Source organism: Miniopterus schreibersii (genome assembly GCF_964146895.1).
Source record: "Miniopterus schreibersii genome assembly, chromosome: Y".
Lineage (NCBI taxonomy): Eukaryota > Metazoa > Chordata > Mammalia > Chiroptera > Miniopteridae > Miniopterus > Miniopterus schreibersii.
Window position 1 is genome coordinate 3,342,543 of NC_138120.1, and position 23,305 is coordinate 3,365,847.

The 23,305-nt window shown below is 39.5% G+C and overlaps 1 protein-coding gene across 4 annotated transcripts; it reads right to left on the reverse strand.

The window, feature by feature from the left end:
• Nucleotides 1–375: 375 nt before the first annotated feature.
• On the reverse strand, nt 376–20,316 carry LOC308552025 (ATP-dependent RNA helicase DDX3Y-like). Of its 4 annotated transcripts, none has more exons than XM_081126994.1 (18): nt 19,936–20,303; nt 19,335–19,460; nt 16,515–16,575; nt 15,143–15,190; nt 10,898–11,027; nt 9,728–9,886; nt 9,552–9,651; nt 9,075–9,210; nt 7,888–7,973; nt 7,536–7,634; nt 7,292–7,452; nt 4,491–4,635; nt 4,233–4,377; nt 3,821–4,002; nt 3,633–3,750; nt 3,250–3,403; nt 2,958–3,097; nt 376–2,777 (listed from the first exon to the last, which is right to left on the reverse strand). In XM_081126994.1, the coding sequence occupies exons 2-18, from the start codon at nt 19,377–19,379 to the stop codon at nt 2,695–2,697; spliced, it is 1,992 nt and encodes a 663-aa protein (XP_080983120.1). In that variant the 5' UTR covers nt 19,380–19,460; nt 19,936–20,303; the 3' UTR covers nt 376–2,694. The 4 variants fall into 4 exon arrangements, with proteins under 4 accessions (XP_080983120.1, XP_080983121.1, XP_080983123.1 ...); XM_081126995.1 differs by having other exon boundaries at nt 19,335–19,447; nt 19,936–20,298; XM_081126997.1 differs by having other exon boundaries at nt 379–2,777; nt 2,958–3,094; nt 19,936–20,316.
• Nucleotides 20,317–23,305: the final 2,989 nt, after the last annotated feature.

The following is a 23,305-nucleotide window of genomic DNA, read 5'->3' on the forward strand; positions in this document are numbered from 1 at the left end:
TAACATTTGCTAATTCATAGTGACTGTCTATATTAGTGTGATAATGGATTATTAGCCAATAGAAGAAATCAGTTAGAGGCTTGGGTACCTATGTCATCTCTGTCATAACTGCTTTGCTCTAAATAATTCTTGATCCTTATATAGGTTAATGTAATGCATACAATACACAGGCCTTATAGACTTCTGGTATTTATACTTCACATATCTCAACATTAAAGGCACAAGAGTACTTCTTGCTTCACAAAAAAGAGGCATTTCACAACAGCTTTGGTGGATAACCAATAAATCTCAAAGAATAACCAAAAATTTCCAATTCCTCAGGTTTAGAGCAATACTTTTCAACCTCTCTCATTAAATCACAACTAACAGCAAAAAGATTGTGTTCAACTTTTATTTTAGTAAAATCAGAATAAACACAGCACATGCAGTGCTAGCAGCTAAAACTAATACAATAAAAAACTACTAAACCTACAGTGACTTGAGGTTCAATGACTACACTCAGCAAGTTTAAACCAATCCTTATATAACTGGCTGATAAAAAAGAATGTAAAAGTCACAAATTATGGAAATACACAAAGATAACCACATGTTTGAGGATTGCAAATATGCCAGACAGTGAAAACCAAACAAAACACCCACACTAACTAAACAAAACTCAAAACCTTTGAGAATGTGGACATTTCCTATCAGTGTTTAAAAGTGTATCATTAATATTTAAAAACAAGTGTATCAAAACCTTGGCAAATTTTAAGTGCCAATTTTGTCAGAAAGTCACAGCTAGTTACACTACCAATGCTGGGTCTGCTTAATTTGACTCAAGTTTAACAGGACTCAACATTAAACGCTCACACTACCCCAAAATATATTATTTCACATACGGTGACATTTAAGTGCCAGTGTTTTTTGTACTGTCTTTTGGTCAAGTTTCTTTAAACTTTCAAAGAATCACTTTTAGGCTTACAAAAATAAATATTTGTCAAAATGTTCAATAAATATCACACAAAGTAGCAGCAAAAGTATCTAAAATCTGTCATGTGCAAACAGTTTCTTCACAACTATCATTCCATGGTCCCAAATAAAATTTTAGAATCTAGTTTTTCAGCTGCATTCAACAATCTCCAAGAGATAAAATGAGATTGGAAGTTTAAGGACACGCACACACGACACACACACACACACACACACACACACACATATAAAATTCTCTGGATGTGCAATAAAATAAGTACTTTGTAAAAAGTTATGGGCAAAGTGTTTAAGAGTCTAAACCTGTACTAACTGAAATAGCACCATAACAAATGACCTTAATACTGTCAACTGCACCTCAAGTTTTAGAACAAGGCACAATACTCCTGAAAATCTATTGCACTTTTAAGAAAATTTTGCCTTCTTATGCAACCATAAAGGTTAGCTTATAAAGATTACGGCTTTCTAGCCATAAAATCAGCACAGAATTCCAAGTAGCAGAGGCATTTTTAGTGGTGAATGATCATCTTTGGCCAAATTTAGCACAGACTATAAGTACAATGGAAACCTATACAACTAAGACTAAAACTGCACTATAAAGAAAGAACACCGTGTGCAGTTTAGTACATATTTCCAACTTGTGTGATCTCAAGGATTTATTATAATTTACAAAGTCTACAAGTGTAAGCCATTTTAACATTTCAACACAGCTCAAATAGAATGTGAAACTGCATTAAAATAAAGCCTGCTGCATAATTCTCCCTGCTTGTATCCTCTTGACCAAAAAACACCAACACTAGCATCCTACAGACCAAAATCCAACCAGGCCCATAAAAAGGAGAAGTCACTGCCATGGTAAGCCATTCTACCATTTCAGTTTTTTTATGGCAGGCATTAAAATAATCTAGTTAGATAAATCCCCTCCCAAACACTTTAAAATCAAACATTTAAACTTTCCCAATAGTAGCCCACACTTGCCTAGCTTATAATAATATTAGAAGAATTGCAGTCGTTACTTGCATTAACTTTAAAGAGTGCTTTGAAAAATGCATGGAAGTTTTTATACATGCCACCTCATCATGACTGAAATGATTTGATAACTACAAGATTCTAAGTGCTTTTCCAGGATAGAGTGAGCAAGTCAGAACTTTTAACATATTGCACTTAGCCATATTAGAAACTAGTTTTGCTTAAGATGTTCTTCTCCCCAGTCTGCAAGTATTAAAAATTCCTAACGAGAGGCTACTGCCTAAATTATTTTTAACCTTATACTATTTATTGATAAATTGATAATTCCTGTTAAGTTGTATCACACCTGTGTGCCAAGGTTTGGTTTTAGCCCAAGTTCAGAAATTTATTTTGTCAAAACAATTGGTATCTTGAGCATTACTGAGCCAACAGGACATCAAAATAATAAGTTGTTTAAAAAGTTCAAGTTACAGTATATGAACAAATGATTCTCAGTCACAAAATTATAAATGCAGCTTGGGATGGAAAATAAGCAGGATGGGAGTTAATCCAATCTAGAGTAATTAAGTCTTTGAACCAACTTCTGAATGGGCTGTTAGTTTCTTTCTTCTTGTGACTTTGATCTTCCATGAATTTTCAGGAGAATCACAGCTGGTAATGTACTGCAAGTTCTTAAAGCTACACGATATAGTCTGGCTAAGTTACATGTGGTTTCCATATTAGCTCATTTGAAAGGGTGATGTTTAGTGAAAAGCAGGTTTAGTTGCCCCACCAGTCAACCCCCTGGGAGGTATAATTTCCTCCATATCCGCTGTCACTACTGTAGAAGCTTCCATAGCCACCTGTCAAAAAATGTTTAAAGAGATTATGTTAGCTGCTGTAATTATCTCCCTGTTTCTCAAGTATTTCAATAAAAGGGGGGGAAAAGAAAGAGGAAAATCTATAATGTTGGATTTTGTGTTTTTTGGAAGTAAAATAACTTTTCCACTTTCCTAAGTTATAAAGGGGAAAATTAATATTACCTCCACCATATCCTCTGCTGCTGCTGTGACCACCTCCTCCACCACTACGGCTGCTGCTTACACGACCACTACTAAAGCTTGTAGTGCTAGAACCGCTACTTTGTCGATAGTCTCTGGCGCCAAATCCTCCACTAAATCTACTATAAGGGAAAACACTGTGTTAGTTTATCAGTATAAAATGAAAATTCACCCAGGTAATTCCTCAAACTCCAATTCCTGAGTTTTCGTTATGGTCAAGCCCTGTATTATTATTTCCAAAACAAAAATAATAAAGACTCAAAACAATCTGTACCTCTTAGACCGTCCACGACTGCTACCCTTATAGTGATGTTCGTAAGCCATATTTTCTAACCAAGACGGCACTTCTTGTTTAGCTTCAACAAGAAGATCCAACAAATCCTTTGTAATATTTATATTTCTTTCATTAAAAAACGAGGTGGCAAGGCCTGTTAAGAATCCAAAAGAATACATGTGGTGTAGTTTTCCATAACGTAATTCTTACTTTAAGCATGTAGAACACTAAGTAAAACACAAAAACATAGTAACTTGCAATGTAACCAACTTAGAAACTGACACAAAAACTTTTAGTGTCTGACAACAGATGTCAGTTTTCCCTTTGAAAATGATGTTTCTAGTATTTAAGATTTTGTGTCTAACCATCAAACAACACTTTACCAAGGTTTCCTACACGTCCTGTACGGCCAATCCGATGTACATATTCTTCAATATCACTTGGCAAATCAAAATTGATAACATGTTTCACATTTGAAATATCTAGTCCTCTTGCAGCCACCTGAAAAATAAATTTTGTTAAAAAAAGCAATATTCAAACATGCTTAACTCAAAAATAAAAATATACACACAGCTGTAGCCACTAGAATTGGGCTTTTTCCTGATCGAAACTGGTGAAGGGCTTCCTCTCTATCTCTCTGTGATCGGTCTCCATGGATACTAGTACAAGCATATCCTTCGTGGTATAAGAAATCCTCCAGAGAATCAGCACCTTTTTTGGTCTCCACAAACACTAAAGTCAGTGAATCTCTCCCTGAAAAATTGTATATAAAGGTTTGGTTTATTAATAGCAACTTAGCATCAAGTATTAAATAGATGTAAATATTAATCAGCTTAGTTCTCTTCCACCTTAAGCAAGCATGCACATTTGAGTTAATTAAAATAAGCTTTCTTTTAAGGGTCAGAAAAAGGGTGGGCAAAAGGAAGGATAAGAGTTAAAAAGATCCAAAAACATCAAACATACACTATTTTTTATTATTTTACCTGTTGCATTTAACAGATCAAGCAGAAATGACCGTTTGTCTGACTCTTCCACCCAAACTACTTTTTGTGTGATGTTCTCAGAGGTAGAGCCAACTCTGCCTACAGCCAGGAAAATATATTCATCCAAAAAATCACGAGCAAGCATCTGAAAAAGGGAAGAAACTCTAACTTACTATCTACTTTAGTTTTTCTAGTTATCTGAAGCAAATGTACTACTTGTAAAAAAAATGTTCTAAAAAGAATTGTATCAAACAGTACCTGTATTTCCTTAGGAAAAGTAGCACTAAACATCATGGTGTGGCGAACACCCTTTGGTGGCATAGTATCTTGTTCAACTATACGGCGTATCTGGGGTTCAAACCCCATATCTAGCATCCTATCAGCTTCATCCAACACTAAGTATCTGTTACAAAAGACTCAGTTTAGAATTTGATGAAAAACTGACCATTGAGTAGTTGTCATTTTAATATAGTCATTCAAAAATTCTAGCATTTCAACACATGTGAAACACAAAGACACACAACCAAATTAGCTACTATTTTTTCCAACGAACCACACAGGTTACTTTTCAATAAATGCAGTACTCGCCTTCTCCCACCACCACATCAAATTTACAACTAACCTACAAGAACAATCATCATTTAAAACTGCCTGAAATATAGCTGAACAGACGTCCTACAACTAGGGAATTTAAAGAAGCCATTGTGAGACTGGTAGGAAGGACAGAGACCAAAAAGGGTTAGTCCCATGCCGGGTGTGGCAGATAAAAAAACTGGAAAGGTATCTCAGGTGTTAAGGTCTGCCTCGCCCCGCGAGAATACAAGGTACTAAGAAAAGAGGTCCCCATAACTTCTGGACTGTGAAAAAAAGCAGGAAGTGTGGCTGGGTGAGATGAGGGCTACTGGAGTCCCAGGTAGTTCCTCTGCAAGGACTTTGACTCACTCGATCTGAGCTCCAGCACAGGGGGAGCAGCAACATACAGGGAAGAACTGAACTGTCTAGCATCTTAAGCTAGGTGTGAGCTGGCCACTGTTCCTTCGATGATCCCTCCACCCAGAGCCCACATTCAATCTTTGCCCTGCCCTGGTGATACCCTGAGGCCCCCCCAAGTCAACAACTGGTTTCTAGGGGTTTTCCATCGGAATTGTATGTCTTGGTTCATGCTTCAGATTTTCCTAAAATCACACAAACAAGCAGCATCTTGTGCCCCGTACCTCTTCCTAAGTGGCCCCAGGCCCGGAAATAGCAGCAGCCAGCCTTGGTTGACATTTGGCCTCTCTTGGGCACCTCCAAGCCCAGCACAAGTAGAAGCCATCTGCAGATGGCTTTGTAGCTCATGCCATGGCACCAGGCAGAACACAGGTGGTGGCTGCACCTCCTGGGAGGCCCCAAGGCCTGTACAACCAGTTGTCACTTCATATCACATTGAAATACCACTCAATCACCTCCATAAGTGACACAATCAAGGGGAGAACTCTGTGGGTACCAGCGGCCCTATGAAATAAGTTCTGCTCTGTAGGGTCAGCCCCTGCATAGCTGATCTTCCATGGTGGTTGGATGTCAGTGGTTACTGCCAGTCCTCTGCAGCTCAATGGCCTGGGGATAAATTTCTTATGTTGACATGCCAACTGTAATAAAGGTTCAACTAGAAGAGGGTGTACACAGCCCAAGTAGGGAGGATGGCCACACCTAGTGTGTCCAGCTCGGGTGATCAGGGAGGCTGTGCCACTGGACCCTACAGAACACCTACTATGTTAGGCCACATTATCAAGGTTGGGAAACGTGGCAGCTATACCTAATACATAGAAATAAACATACTAAGGCAGCCAAAATAACCAAAGAAAGATGTCCCAAATGTAATAGAACAAAACTCCAGAGAAAGAACTAAACAAACTGGAGACAAGTAATCTACTAGATGTAGTTATAAGGATGCTCAATGAACTTAGTGAGAACCTCATAAAAAAGAGCACCAGTCAGAAATGAAGGACACGAAACGAATACTTTACAGGGTATCAACAAGAGAGTAGATGAAGTGAAATCCAATATGTGATTTGGATTAAAAGGAAGCAAAAAACACCCAGAAGAGCAATAAGAAAAATGAAACCAAAAATATGTGGATACTGTAAAAAGCCTCTGGGTCACCTTTATGTGTACCACCATTTGAATCATTGGGGGGGGGGGGGGGACTGAAAAGAGGATAGAGGAAGGAATTGAAAACCTATTTGAAAAAATGATGGAAATCTTCCCTAACCCAGTGAAGGAAAAGTCCAGGAAGCACAGTCCCAAACAAGAGGAACCCAAAGAGGCACTCACCAAGACACATTATAATTAAAATGCCAAAGGTTAAAGACAAAGAGAGAACCTTAAAAGCAGCAAGAGAAAAGCAGTTAGTTACCTACAAGGGAGCACCCATACAACTGTCAGCTGATTTCTCAACAGAAACTTTTCAGGCAAGAAGGGAGTGGCAAGAAATATTCAAAGTGATTAAAAGCAAGGACTTACAACTAAGATTATGATATCCAGCAAAGTTATCACTTAGAATCAAAGAACATATAAAAAGACAAGAAAAAAAACCAAAGGAGTTTACCACCACCAAACCAGTATTATTACATGAAATGTTAAAGAACGTGCTTTAAGAAGAAAAAAGTCCGGCTGGGAGTGGCTCAACAATTGAGCATTGACCTATGATCCAGAACTCAGTTTGACTGCTGGTCAGGGTACATGCTTGGGATGCAGGTTCCATCCCCACTGGGGCACGTACAGGAGGCAGCTGGTCAATGGCTCACCACTGATGTTTCTCTCTCTCTCCCCCACTTTCCCTTACCCTCCACAAAATCAATAAAGACGTATTTAAAAAAAAGAAAGTGGCAATAAACACATATTAACAATTGAAAATAAAAAACAAACAAAAATAAAAAAATAAGGTTAATATTAATTTTCAAGAAAATAGTTAAATTATTAAAATTACTTTCATCTTAAAATTAATAATAAAGTGCTATAATATTAATGACAACTACTAACTTTAAAAAAGTTATATCCCTATATAGAAATTAACATACTTGCAGAAGTCTAATCCAATTTTTCCTCTTTCCATCATATCCACTAAACGTCCTGGAGTGGCAACTAACAAGTGACATCCACGTTCTAAGTCTCGAATCTGCTGACCAATATCAGCACCACCATAAACCACACAAGGACGAACTCTAGATCTGTATGAAAACTATAAGCAAAGAATTAACTAGGTGGTCATGAAAACATTTAGAATCAATGAAGATGCTAATTATCAGTAAAATGCATATGTACTTTTCTGGCTTCCTCATAGATCTGTACAGCCAATTCTCTTGTTGGGGCCAAAACCAAGGAGATTGGGTATTGTTTACGGCGTCCATACCTCCCAGTTTCCTAAGAAGTAAGAACAATTTATAGATTAGACTCCAAGACTTAAAACTTTTATAGAAGTCCTAACAAAATATACCCATTCTAATTTAAAAATTACACCCCCCCCCCCAACAAATTTTCAATGGAGGAATAAATTGAAAGAAAAAAAAAAAAGTGTGGAAATGTAAATAAAGTATATTTGGTATATAGAGAAAGGTCCCAACAAGTATTTACAAACTGTTTTCTATGAAAAAACTTGTTTTACACAAGTCTTTACCTTCACAGCCTTCAAAGCCTCCCCTGGACCATCAGTATAAATTTGACTCAATATAGGCAAAAGAAATGCTGCAGTTTTTCCAGACCCTGTTAAAAAAATATTGGCTTATTAATTTTGGATATTAATAAAGTGTTCCAAATATTCTTTTAGTAAAAGATAATTTACTTACTCTAATGCATAAATTTTCTGGAAAATACGGTATATTTACACAGCTAAGCACATAATGCCAAATGACTTCTGTGATCCATTTTTAAAAAAAAGATTTTTTATTGATATTTAGAGAGAGGGAGAGGGAGAGAAGAGAGAGAAACATCGATGAGAGAAACAATGGTTGATTGCCTCCTGCATGCCCCCTACTGGGGATCGAGCCCACAATCTGGAATCAAACCAAGGACCTCGTGGGTGCACTAGACGACACCCGACCGAGCCATACCCGTCAGGGCATGTGATCCATTTTAAACAATGCAATGTTCATTCCTTTCAATTTTAATTAGTACAAAAACACAACCATTTTGCCTATAAACTGGCATCAACTCCCATTCCAATACTTTGAGTTATTATATACTGTTGAAATATAAAGCATTAATCAGTCAACTTTCTGAAGAGTCTAATTGTAAAGGGCTTTATAGGATAGTGTCTTCCTTTGTAGAATGAAGGCTACGGGTATAGTGGTTTCAATAAAACATTATTTTAAAAAACAAGTGCTGGGTTTGGCTCAAGGCCTTAGTGAAGTATAAAAAAATACAGTTCTATTTTTTAAAGAAGGGGAAATATATTAACCAAGACCAATGACTCGTTTTACAGATTAAACTACCCTAGCCCTCCCACGCCCCAATTTCTAAAATACTAGAAGATGGGAGGCACCTTTTCCTTTTCCCCACCTACATTTTTATGTATCATAGGCTCTTCTCTGATTTTGTATTTCCTACTCCAATTATATTCTCTCCACTGCATTACCAGTTTTCACCTTTTACAATAATACCTGGCTGACAATTTGTTACAGACTTTCCCAAAATGTCCTAGCTTGGGAAAAAGGATACAAAGATGCAAGATAAAAAGAGACATCTCCACCTAATCTTTACAGAACTCAAAATAATGTTAAATATAGGACCCAGGCTTCCATATAGAATTATTTTTAGACTAAGACCAGTTAAAACTAACATTTATTCTTCATCAAGTGAGCTTACCTGTTTGGGCACAAGCCATCAAGTCTCTTTTTTCTTTGATAATAGGAATGGCATATTTTTGCACTGGAGTAGGGCGAGTGTAACGAGTAAGCTCAATGTTCCCCATGACAATTTCTCCCATTTCAATATCGCTGAACTGTCAAAAGAAATTTAATCAGGTCAATCAAACACAATACAACTAGAAATGCCTTATCTGTTGAAATGTTTCATACTAACATTAAGTATAAAAGTAACTAATTAAATGTCTAGTTGTGATTGAGTTTACAGTTGCTTTGATTTTAGACAGAGATATCATGGTATTTTTTAAGAAAACAGACTCCTGAGTCTAATGTACCATAGAGTTCTTATGGTTGGCAGTTTTTCTACTCCAGGACTACTCGTAATGGTGACATTAATTTCAGCTTCTTTTTCATAACCCAATGAGGTTTTTGGTAGTAACTTTAAATAACTGTACAAAAATAAAACAATACAACTTACACTTTCAATATGTGGAGGACAGTTATTGCCGGTTGCCTCTACTGGAATATCATCGTATTTCTCAAAATTAATCCCAGTGTTTCCTCCAGAAAACAGCTCCCTAAAATCAAAAGATTATTACATGTTGTACTAAACAGTAAGTTTCATAACAATCAACATACATATCAAAAACTTACTGCTCCAAACGTTCACTTGGTGGAAGTGGTTTTGACCAATCATCATCATCTGATCTGTCACACCATCGACTGTGTCCACTGCGATCAAATTTGCCAAAACCAGTCCTGTCACCACGACTGCCAATACCATCATAGTCACTCCGTCCACGATCATCAAACCTGAAAAGCACAAGTAATTGATCAGAATGCCATTAAGCTAGTATCACATTACTGGATTTCTAGACACATACATATATATTAGATGAATTGTTAGTAGTAAGTACCTTTGAAAGATGTCAACAATTCAATTTTAACTACCTCATTTGTAAACTAAAGATCTCTACCTAACCAGTGATTAATGTACAATTTATACATCTTTAATTTTTTAAAAAACAGCATACTTGAGAGCTATTTACAAAATTATTCGGCTTGTCTTACATGCTGTTTCATAATACTTATAATGTATACTTTACATCTTCATTTTATAAATATAAATATACTCTAAATATACTTATTAGGAAAACAAAACATCATGAATGTCAATACCTTGGATATATTTGCATATACAAGAAAAATCTCTTATGTGGTAAGACTTAAGATTTTTAGTTTTGTTTTTTTAAAAATATATCCTTATCGATTTCAGAGGGAGGAAAGGAGAGGGAGAGAGAGAGATAGAAACATCAATGATGAGAAAGTCACTGATTGAGCCCGCAACCCGGGCATATGCCCTGTCCGGGAATTGAACCCCGATCACCTGGATCCTGGGCCGATGCTCAACCGCTGAGCCATGCTCTGCCGGGCAGTTTTAGTTTTATTTGTGAAAAACAGTACAGGACTAACCACAGATATAAAGCTCTTAAGACCCATGTATCATCCTTGTTGCAGTCATAAAAAAGTTTACTTGACACAGAGAAACCATAAATAATTACATAAAAGTAACAAATCTATATGACAAATAGCATATTTTTATTGCATGTAATTTATGCTTAAAAATAAAAAACCTAGTAAAGACTTTTTAGAATCAAGAATTAACAAACCACTTTGCTTAAAACCCATCATAGAAAGATGGTCTGTTAAGGGGGGAAAATTATGATTAAAGATCAAGAAAGTACAGATTGAAAATGTATCAAAAAGTTGGTTCTTAAACTCTTACTGTATGTATACACACACACTTGCAAGCTGAGAATTTACCTTCCCCTTGATCCACTTCCACGATCACTGTAGTAACTGGATTTTCCTCTTGAATCTCGAGACCCAAAACTGCTATATACGTCTTTATCTTTACTACAACTCCACCCTGAACTGTCTTTATCATGGAATCCTTCCCAAAAAAAAAAAAAAGCAAAAATTAGAAGTTGACAATACTTTTACGAAGATTCCCATCTTTTCAAATAAGTGGTTCTTCAGATAGCCTCCCTTAATGGGGGGTGGGAGAGGGAAGGGAAGAAACACTCAATGTCAATGGGATTATTTTAATCAAAACATTGGAAAAAAGAGCCAAGACTTAGATAACTGGTTTACAGTTAAAAAAATTTGATTTTCCCCCTCCTATCTTTAATCCTCTTTTCCTCTAGAAATTCTATTTCTTAAGCAAAGTAACCCCATGATCTAAAAATAATGTGCTGAATGAATACCATCCCTGAGAAATGAACAAAAACAATGAAACGAGTCTACTACAGGGAGATGACTTATTTTTAAAACATATCTTTATTGATTTCAGAGAGAGGAAGGGGGAGAGAAACATCAATGATGAGAGTCATGGATCTGCTGCCTTCTGCACATCCTCTACTGGGGATCGAGCCTGCAACCTGGGCCTGTGCCCTGTGGGAAAAGAACCTTGATCTCCTGGTCGATGACCAACCACTTAGACACACCCTGCCAGGCCAAGGAGATTACTTTAAACAAGACTGTGGCAAGATTTCTTCTTTAAAATATTTATTGCCCAGCCAGCGTGGCTCAGGAGTTGAGCATCCACCTATGATCCAGGAGAGCATGGTTGGATTCCCAGTCAGGGTACACACCCGGGTTGCAGGCTCGATCCCCCCCCCCACCATGCCGGAGGCAGCTGATCAATGACTCTCTCTCATCACTGATGTTTCTATCTCTTTCCCTTTCCCTCTCTGAAATCAATAAAAACATATATTTAAAAAGTAAAAAAATAAAAGTGGCTTTATTGGTACAGTAATTCACAAAACCATACAGGTGTTTTCTTTAATATCTTTACTGATTTCAGGGAGAGGAAGGGAGAGGAGAAGGGAGAGACAGAAGTATCAATGATGAGACAGTCATCACTGATCAGCTGCCTCCTGCATGCCCTCGACTGGGGATTGAGCCTGCAACCTGGATATGTGCCCTGATCAGGAATCAAACCACCATCTCCTGGATCCTAGCTCAAAGCTCAACCACTGAGCCACACCTGATTGGGCAAAACCATACAGGTTTCAAGTGTACACTGGAACAAAACATCAAGCTGGAAGGCAGTAGCCAGGCAACTTCTAAGATACTTGTTTATCATGTCCTGTCCCTAAATATAAACTCAAAAACCCTGAATACAAAAATTGACTTAAATATATACTGTGTAGCAAATACATTTTAGAATTCTCAACTAAATATAACCTCAACTAGATAACCCCCTACAGAAAAGCTTAAATTAAGAAATTTACAACATGATTACCAGTAAGAATAAATATGTCAAATGTATTAGGACAGAAACTTTCAAGATTTAACAAAGGATGAAGCTCCAATTACAGGCAGTCAAATTATGCTCAAACTACTCATTTGGGATCCATGTACTAAGCAGCATGGTGAATAACAGGAACTTATTCAATAAAAGAACTTGGTAGTATCAACATGGTAGTATCAACAGAAATGTAAACATGACAAATCACTTGAGTATCTTCAAAAAGTAAGAAATAATCTGGCTTACTTTGACATCATCTAGAAGAAATAAGTGGAAACAGTCAACAGAAAAAGTTTCAAAGTTGTCTACTTTGCTCCAGCAGACTTTTACTTTTTTTTTTTTTTAAGGAATAGTTTGATCTTAGAGACAGGGAGAGGGAGAGAAACATTAATTGGCTGCCTCCTGCAAGACCCATGCCTGCAACCCACGCATATGCCCTTGATCAGGAACAGAACTGGCAACCTCCTGGTGCGTAACACCCAACCAACTGAGCCACACCAGCCACGCCTCTAGCAGAATTTTAATGTTGTTTTCAAAAGTACCCCTATAAACAGTAATTGCCTATCTCCCTCTCTCTCTTTTGTGCTTTTCCCCTTCCCCTTGGGGTGTGTTTTCTTTGCCTTTCTGTCTCCTCTAAGTTCCAAGGGCCTTTCTTTTGCCTCTGTAACTTGCTTCCTGAGTCCATGCAGCCAATCTGGCTCACTTCTTCTACCTGTGACCTTCTAAATAAACTGCTTATATTTGAGTCCTGGCTCTGAATTCTTCCTTAGCAAAAACTCAAGGATTGAGACTTAACATCTGGTGCCATTTGGAGTTAACAGAAACCATCTTCAAGGGTGAAAATAGTTTTCCTTTTAACACTAGCACAGCTCTTTGTTCTTTGTAAAATAGGAAAGAGCATGGCCTTGGAAATCAGTAAGCTTTGGCTTGATTCTGGCTCTGACACTTTTCATGAAGGATGTTGGTTTTCTCAAGTCCTTTGTAAATCAAAGCTCATATTTCCAGGCAGTGATGGGCTTATGGAGTGAGGTAAGGCATGCAGAAGGTCTGGAATCAAATTCAAGGTCACTGATAGCCCCTGAGCAAGTCTGGTCAAGTCATTTGGATGTTATGTCATGTTGCAATGTTATCATGGACACCACCACCTTCAGTCTGGATTACTGTTTACCCCAAATGGTATCAGATGACTTATGTCAGTGGTTCTCAACTAGGGGTGGTTTTGCCCCCCAGGAGACATTTGGTAATGTTAAATACATGGCTGCTCCAACTAGGGGGCTGGTACTGGTACTATCCCCAATGCCAGGGATACTGTTAAACACCCTACAAGGCACAAGAGAGCCTTGCACAACAAAGAATTATCTAGCCCAACATGTCACTAGTTCTAGGTTGAGAAATGCTGACTTATGTAAATGCATTTTATAAACTGTGCAACAGACTATTAAATGCAACTTCTTGTGTGTGTGGGGAGAGTAACTATTCACATTAAGGTATTGCTATATCCAGTTTTAGTATTAACCACCAAAATGACAGAAGAACCCTTATTTGTACTTCATACTCATGTATACTGTTTTCCAAGTCCTAGGTGTCGAGCAATATTATGCTGTCTGTATAAGGTTAGAGAGAATCAGGTATAATAGGGAAAAAGAGAAAATCCCAGCCTTGCTTTATTTCTCTATGTACATGTCTCTAGAAGACACCTATAGACAGAAAAAAGTGACAAGGGTAAACTCATAACAATTAAGTTTACATTCAGACATTTTGTTAAATGTTTTAAAGTTTATAAATAAATGAAGTTACTTTCCCTCTGCTTTATAACTCCACTGGTAACCAGCCAGTTGACCAACAGCCTTTACTAGCCAGAGAAAGATTGTTAAATTTTTAAGGTTTCTTCCATTTCTTAACTTCCTAAGTTACCGCCAGTCCCTCTTGGATGCAAGCCCAGACAGATACATTTGGAGAAATACTCATGATAAAAGAGTAGACACTTTGAAAAAGAATATCCTATCATCAGCTAAGTGATCACTTGGTAAATCCATACAGACTTAAGTGTTTAATGCTGTAAACTACATACTACATATGAGGGAATATTGCTCAAATACAATCTACATTTTATTTTTACCCCTTTCCAATACCACCCATCCACACACTTCTTTCCTTTTGGCTTTACTTTCTCTTCTTGAGAAAATTTCAGATCCATATCTTGATCAATCTACAGCATTTAAATTGTCATCCCAACTGTATGTTCCTAATAACCCATCACTCTACATTAAAAACTTAATCCTAAAAGTTATCAATATTTTAATAACATTTCAGACAAACCCTAGCAAGTAAAGTTCAGGAAAAAAGTGACACTAGTCAATCCCTCCAACCTACTGAGTGTGTCCAAAAGGTTGTCATCTTGCAATTGATTATTCTGCAATAATCCTATTTTTACTTAGGCAACATTTCAAGACTGCACTAAGTAGCACTTTATTGCCATGTGGTTTTATATAATTGGAAACCCCCACAAACACATCTTTAAAAGAGAAATCATGTTAATGTTTACAAACAGATAAAGCACATAGTAATAAAATTATGCTAGTAAAACTTTGGGCTCAAAGTTGGTCAAAAGAAATAAGAACAATCCATTACGCAACATTAGATTAACTTTTGAAAGGGAATGCTGGTTCTTGACAATAGAAAGAATCAAAAGAGAGAAATTGTGTATACATTTCCAGAAGTTACCTCTAAGTTGTCATAACCACCTACCTACCTACCTTTAGATGCTTCTCTGTTCCGTAAGTGAGGAGGTATATAGCGCCCTTCTAAAGAGAAAATGTGAAATTAAAAGCCTATCATATTCTCAAAAACCAGATTTTTATAACAATGTCTATTTAAAAAGAACTAGAGAACACTTTTAAACTACTTTTCTTTAAATATTTTGCATAGGGGAAAATATATGAAAATGGATTTTGCTTAAATTTTTATCCTAACTCCTACCCCCCTTCCCCAAATGGGTAGAGAGAAGCAAGTCTGTGGCAGGTATTCTAAGAAAAGAAATCCTCAAACCAAGTACATTTTGGTAGTTACTACTGGTTATTTGACAAATGTTTTAAAAGGTCCTGCTATTTCAGGAAATTGTTACATGAATTATAACATTTAATAAATATAACCATAACTGTAACAAAACAGCCTACAAAGAAAAAAAATCTACTGAATCAATCAACTAATTTCAATTACCGCAAAGTAAGCTATTTCTACTCTGTTAAAATGAACATATAATAAAAATATGTAATAGCTGGAAAGAAAAAATTATTCCAACAAGGAAATGATTTTCTCTAGTCTACAATTAAGAAACATGAGAACTTAACCTATAAAATAGAAGTCAACTATTACCTAAAAATTAAAATCTTAACTAAATCTCTTAACTTAGTATTGAATTAAGTATCCTAATCTATAATTAAATACTTGTAATTGTAATTAACCATATAATAACAAATAATATGCAATATGAACTGACCAAACAAAGAGGCTTCTCAAAGTACCCACTGCCTTCTTGAAAACTTTGGTCTAAGCTAAGGTCTCCTGCCAAACAAACAATACACCACCAACTTCCTTTCCCTATCTAAGCACTAAACTGTCTCAAAAATAAGTGAATAAACATATTAATACCCCCCCTTCCAAAAGATCTTCATCTCAGAAGACTTTAACATGGCTAACATTTTAATTCTAACTACTACCAAAGAATCAGCACAGCCTACTTGTATCATTAAATCTCCCATTCTTCAAGGGAAATGAGTAGCAGTAGCTATAACACATAAATGTACAAGTTCTCTTCATTAGGTTCAACATATTTCAGGCAAACTGATAAGAGAATGGACATACTCTCATCTCTTTTCATGCTTGGCCACGATTTATACTGGATGTAATTAGTATTCTAAAAATTTGAATATTACCTTAACTTCTTTTCTACATGATTGTTTCCACTCAAAAAAGAACCAACCAGTTTCTTTTATTATCCAGACATGCCAGAATACTTCAAATATTTATCGGTAAAAAAGGAGGACAAGTTTTAAAGTTAGAACGTTACAATCAGAGTAACATGAAGCTCTAATAAAGATGCTAGACAACAAAAAAAATTTTACTTACTGCTTGCTGTACTTCCTCCTTTACTCTGGTTATCAGGAGGGTTCAGGTCTAGACCAGCAAACTAGGAGGAGAGAGATGTTAATAGCTCACATGCTGACAAACTACATATACTACTACTGGAGGGTGCGGCGGGTTGTCAAGTTCAGATAGCCTTACAAAAGACAAATCAGGTCCTAAACTCCAGTTCTACTCAAGCAGCACTTACTAGCTAGTCGCCCTGCCTGCCTTTCTAGTTTTAAGAATGCCTTTTCAGTCTATACTGTAGGATAAATGCAAAAGGCCAGACCCAGTTAGCAGAAGCACACCAGTACAGGTGTTTCAAATACATTCATCAAAAGCAAGTTTTCCTGTAAAAACTGTCCATAGTAAAAGTTCTGCAATAACCAAACTACATTACCATCAATTTCTCAAAGCCACTAGTGTTTACTTGTTATTAAGCCCAAAAAGATCTGCCTGAAAAACGTTAGGGCTATTTGAAGATTAATTTCTTTACCTGTTAAATACTGAGCAACTGTTTCTAATTTGAATATATTCCTATGCAGCCATACCACCACCACCACTACCCATCATGCAGTGAGAGTACTGTTCCACTTTATTTAGCCCTGCATCATTTAATGTTTCCCATGCTGTGTGAAGGCAGTACTTCTTCAACTTTGGAGATGAGACAAGTACAGAACACTTGCTGGTCATAAAGCTACTAAGTGGCACAAATTACATTCCAAACTTTCAAAAGAGATGTTTAAATCTCAATTCCTATCTGTCCCCTTTACACTGATAGACTTCAAACATAGAAAATAGATTATTTTGCTGTATTGCATTATGTAATAAGTAACCAAGAATCATTTAGAAGCAGCACAATAATTATATATACCGAAGTAAGGTTTGGAAAAGCATAAAAGACCAAAACAAAAAGCAAGGCTGCCACCTGTTTGCAAAGGAAATTTGCTATATAATGTTTTTAATACTGCATTAAAGAGGTCAAGATATTTTTGACATACACCCACCATGAATTAAGATACTACTCTTTAAACTGTCAACCTTTTCCAGATCAAATCTGCTTACTACTAAATTCAAATGACCCAGAGAGCACAATTTATCAAAAGTTAAATGGGATTCCAGCTATACCTAATATGTTACAAATGCAATTGCCTATATTCCTGATATCAGATTTCCAATTTTTATGCTTTTTAACATATTAAGTCTGAACACAATGCACATATTAATGTTAATTGTAAAATACCCTAAAAGCAGCAGACTGTCAAATCCCTCAAATGAATTACATGTTAAAACGCTCGATCAATTCATGTCATTAAGGTTTGTCTTACAATTCATATGTTTATCAAACATTTTTTGTAAAAGGTTAATATTCTAAATCAATGATTTCCAACCTGTATGCTGCAAGAATTTTTAAAACCTGACCAAAGGCACTGAACCCTTCTCTCTTAGGATTGTTAAAAAAGAAAAAAGAACAGCAATACAATAGCCATCCCGTGCAAATGGATCAAAATTATACCTTTTTTATTTTTGTCAAACAGGCAAAAAACAAATTTTTTTGGTGTGCGGCAGAATCTCAGTTTGTGTCACGAGACGACAAAGATTGAAAATCGCTGCCCTAAGTCAATTTCACCTATTTAATGTTTAAGATAAAAGCCGAAACAAGGTGTTCAGGCGTCTAAGACACTCACTGGAGTGTTTTTCTGGAAGCAATACCACAGTAAGAAAATAAAAATTTCCTGGTTTGGAAAACAAGCCCCTAACTCTTCACATCACTTATTCCAATCCCCACACCATTTCAAAAGGAGAGAGGACAGGCATGGCTCTATCCTATTTCAAGGTTTTCCTCCTTAAGCAGGACAAAGCCAGGAACAAAAACTTTATCTTGACACTCTTCTATAGTCTTTTCCTCTGATCGACGCCAGTCAAACGCCTAACGTAAACACACAACTTACCGCACCCCCTAGACCCCAAAACCACATGGATTCCCCGGCTAATGGCCATTCAGTTACTGTCTGAAAGTAAAGAAAGACAGTTCCACATCTGTAACTGTCCCAAAGGACTACCAACCCTGGCCAAATTTCGTTATCTGCAGATGCTGGTGAGCAGCAGCACCGCAGCACAACACGGCCATTTTACCTTCCCCGCCCCATCCCTTTCCGGCTCGTCTGCGTCACAAAACTTTCCACTCCGGAAACAGCCTCTTCAGCCGCAGCTCTCAGCGGCAACAGCCCGGCGCCAAAAGGTCCGTAAGGGAGAGCTAGACAGCCCTGTGGTGGTCTTTTACAATCAGTAGCCTGCCGGAGTCGCGCAGGCCCCGGCTTTGCTTTAGCGTACTAAAGCGCTGCAGACAAAGGAGACCGCCGCCATTACCGCGGGTCCCCTCACTACACATTCGGTGGTCGCAATCCGCCTTTCACCTACATACCAACGACTACTCGGGGCCTAAATTAAGGCCGGCCAATGAGAGCTAACCTCAAGACAACAAATGGTCCATTTCCGCACACCTCCATCCCATCAGTAGTCAGTGAGTGATCGCGCGAACACAAACGAGCCGCCATAGTACGCGGCCGGGTGTAACAGCCGTAATCAAGCCCAAGTAACAGTTACAATAAACATTACCGCTACCGCTTCATTTTTTCTCCACGCAGCTTCCATGAAGTTTAATAAATCTACTTTTTTCCCCAACCGCCCACCGTACCGCCCACCGCAAGCTACAAGGAACAAGGAGAGTACAAAAGGCGGTGATTAGTTAACACTGTGCCATAAACCACGTTAAACAAAAATAAGTTTCACGAATACTGTTAATAGGCACATTAGGCTTACCTGCTGGTCCAACTCGAGCGTGTTTTCCACCACCACGTGCCTCATGCCTGAAGAGAGGCGTGGATTCGGAGTACCCAACTGCCGATCCAGTTCGTCAGAATATCTGCAGCTCCCTGAGATAGACAACTTTGCCAAGGCAGCAATATACCGACTTAGACGGGTTTACGTCACCCGTAAGCCTTTATCCTTCCTCCTCCGCCCAGCCCACCGCAAACTCCTTTATTTCTACGGTTACTTCTGACTGGCTAACTCGCGTTCGTTTACTCATAATCTCGCGAGACCTTCTAGTCAATCTCGTTCCCAAACGCTCTCGGAACTCGCGATAATTTTGTTGCCCCGCCCCCACCCCAGCCCTTCCCCAAAGTCTTGGAATTCTTGGCAAATAGTAATAACGCACCCTCTTCTACATTCTACCAAGTTGGGGAATCTTAGACACAGGGGCAGGATATTCCTTTATCTCTCCTCCTCCTCCCCACCCTCCCATTTTACCTCTTTCCTCTAGTGCTTTCCCTTTATCTCTTCTCTTTCAGTTCCGAAAATCAGAACTTTCTTAAAACCTCTCTGTTCTAACGAGCCCACCCCCGCATTTGGGAAGCTTTACCAAAGTCGGAGCTGGTCCAAAAATGCACTGAAACCGAGATCACTTTGCCGAGCAATCGATGACTTGAGTAGTACTTTTCATTTGGAGAGGCGGAAGACGAAGTGGACACAGGCACTCCGCTGGGGATGAACGGAAAGCGGAGGTGGAAACCGCACCACGTCCGGGCGGCCAGAGCTGCCCGGAGTAAATGGCTTAAGCTGCCGGGGCTTGGCCAGGAACCCCAGGCCTCTCCGGTTTCCTACCGGGGACTGAGCATTTAATGCTCACACAGCCTCCACGTCATCTGGTGAGGCAATAATGGAACAATTGTGAGTGACGCTATAACCTCTCTCCGGAGACATCCTAGCCCCGCCCCTCCGCCCTGCCCCGCCCCTCCGCCCTGCCCCGCCCCTCCGCCCTGCCCCGCCCCTCCGCCCTGCCCCGCCCCTCCGCCCTGCCCCGCCCCTCCGCCCTGCCCCGCCCCTCCGCCCTGCCCCGCCCCTCCGCCCCGCCCCTCCGCCCCGCCCCTCCGCCCCGCCCCGCCCCGCCGCCCCCCTGCCGTGCCCGTCCCCTGCTCTTCCTTCCCCTAACTCCCCTCCCCTGCCTCGCCTCCTCTACACATCTCCCACCTCCTTCCTGGCACCATAGAGTTTCCTATTCCAACAGCAGTCCACTTCCTGTACCCGCTAATGCTGCACTAGACCGGGGCCCTGGGGGTTCTGAGCTACATTTTTGGGGGCCAAGGAACTTGGGATGTTTGTGGTTTGGTGGAATCAACCGGCAAAGGTAAGGCTGTCAAACTAGCATTCAAGTGTCCCTCAGGCTTCGGCGGTAGAAGGTAAATGGAAATAAAATGACCTCTTCTACCTATGCAGTCCAGATTCAGCAGGATAGGTTCCTCAGATGTCAGAAAAAGTATTCACTACTGGATGCCTCACTTTAATCGATGCACAGAATGTGCATAGTTTCCTAAAACATCATCTTCTCTTCTGCGGCTAACATTTGAATAGCGTTGGGTAGACCAGGTACAGAAACCCAGGTACAGCCCTAATTGGCTTGACTCAGCCTAGAACCCTGGCCTCTGGACTGAAGGGGTCCGTAGGATTCCAGCCAAGGGCATGTACCTGGTTGTAGGCTCAATCCCTGCCCCAGAGTGCGGGCCTGTGCTAGAGGCAATTAATCCATGTCTGTCTCTCACATCCATATTTCTCTTTCTCCCCCATTCCTCTCTTTTTCTTAAAAGCAGTGGAAAAACTACCCTCTGGGGAGGATTAAAAAAAAAAAGTAAAGAAACTCAGGTACAGAGACTCACCAGGACAAAAAGTCCTAGGCACTCAGCATGGTGCAAAACTGTCAAAACAAGAACCTTGTCCCCTGGGGAACCTATTCTCCCCCAACATTGTGCTGATCTTGCGGTTTAGATTTTCTGAACGGTTCCTCCCTAAAGATAACATCTAGGCCTCAGTGGTAGTTCAGCCCCAAACCCAGAAAACAGGGAAACTGGAGAAGTGGCCCTGAGACTGCCTCAGGACCAGAACTTTAACTAACGACCCCCTGCCCTGGCACTGACCCTGAATGAGCACACCTGGAAAGCTGATGAATATCCTATTAAGACACTCTCCTGAGACCTCCCTAAGATGCCTGCCTACAAGAAAGAGATAAATATGCTCAAGACAAAGGACCCAGCAGGTCAGTGCCCTGCTGGGGAGTAAGCTAGCACCACCTCATCCCTCTGAGGGGACCCCCACAAGCCTTGCAACCAGGGGAGCAATGGATAGCGGCAGCATGTCACAGGCTTATCCCCTGAACCTGTCTCCAAGGCCCTCTTGTCTCTCTGACTTCTCAGTGAGCTGAGGCAGCCTACCTAAACTCTCCTGTTGCTTCTTCTATGCTCTTCCTTATTTCACTGTTGCAAGTATATTTTTGCTGCCATCATGGACCCAATGTTCAGTGCTCTGCTGCCCTTCCTTTGGGTATTTCCACTTCCTTTTAATTAAATAAATTTAATTTTTCTTTATTCACTTGTCTGAGATGCCTTTTTGGACTGCCTGCACACCCTGACCTTAACCTTTCATTTTGGTGGCTGGTCTGGGAATATCCAGAATGGAAGCTTCCCCTTCATTCACACCCCCACCCCTGGAGACTCCTAGTCTTCCAGTCCAGCACCAATCAAGTCCTTCAGGACTCCTGAGTGGTAGCAGGAGTGCCAAATCATCACGCCTCTGATTCCTGTTAATGGGTGAATCACTTCATTTTTGGGAAGGGGGCACTAGGGACTGAGACTCTCAGCTCCCCATGGGGCCACTACTTGCAGGCATGGGTCAGCCACATAAGAGCCACCAGGAAGTCTCCTGTGAAAGAATGGACTGGGCAAGAGGCATACTATGAAAAAGCACACACCCAAGCCCTGGCCCAAAACAACCTTTAGGATTTTATTTTGGTGACTGTGAATCTCGGCATTGCCAGTTCCAGTGTTTCCAAAGGGGTGATAGACCCAGCTGGTCATGACACATTTCATGGGAAAATCCCAGTGCTGTGGCCAACCAGCCTATAATAGGGACTAAGTAGCAAGGATGCTCCTATCTATCCATAGCCACTCCAGGCCTGGGTCCCCTACAATGAACCTTTCTAGTGGGGGACACCCCCTACAGGAGGTCTCAGCACACTGAAGGAGGCAGCAACCAGGCCCAGACACTGGCCCTTGATTTCTCCTTCTCACTAGTTTCAAAACTATCCCCTCTGCAAACACTGTTTTCATAACAACACCATGGGCAACTCACTCTTAATCCCTCCCAAAGACTCACCTCAGGCCTGCCTTTTAAAGAATCTTAAGGCCTGCGATTTAAAAGACAAAATTAGACCCAAATGCCTCATTTTCAATGGCAATACAGCATGGCCACAAGATAAAATAGACCATTAGACCTGGCCCCAGAATGGCACCCTTAATTATAAACCAACTGGGTTTATATTAGCACCGCCTAGGTAAATGGTTCAAGATTCCCTAGGTTCAGGCTTTTTCCTTAAATTCCACAGTAACCCTAAACTCTACTCCTCCTGCTGTATCATCTCTGCCTCCACCTCCAGGCCTCTAAAACTCCAAGAAATCCCTGATCTTGCTTTCTTCTCAGCTCACTCTTTCCCCCTTCCCAAAAAGGCAGCTGCTGTGCTGTTTAACCTTTCTGTTGTTTTGTTTTTTGTTTTTTCACAAAACTACAGGTACTTGGAGTCAGACAGTTACTTAACAGCCCTGCCACTATCAGAAGTTGAACTCTTTATCACCCAAACCTTAGCATGTTCTTTCTAAGAAAAGTAATAAATGAAAGCCTGTTAAAGCAGTTGTTCCTATCTGTTAAGGTCAGAGCACTTTGGATATACATTTTATCCAACAGAC

Coding starts and splice junctions, on each gene's coding strand:
- LOC308552025 (XM_081126994.1), bottom strand. CDS start 19,379: ATGAGGCACGTGGTGGTGGAAAACACGCTCGAGTTGGACCAGCAG. Junction 11,028..15,142: donor GAACAGAGAAGCATCTAAAG/GTAGGTAGGTAG, acceptor TTTTTTGGGAAG/GATTCCATGATAAAGACAGT. Junction 9,887..10,897: donor GGAAGTGGATCAAGGGGAAG/GTAAATTCTCAG, acceptor TGTGCTTTTCAG/GTTTGATGATCGTGGACGGA.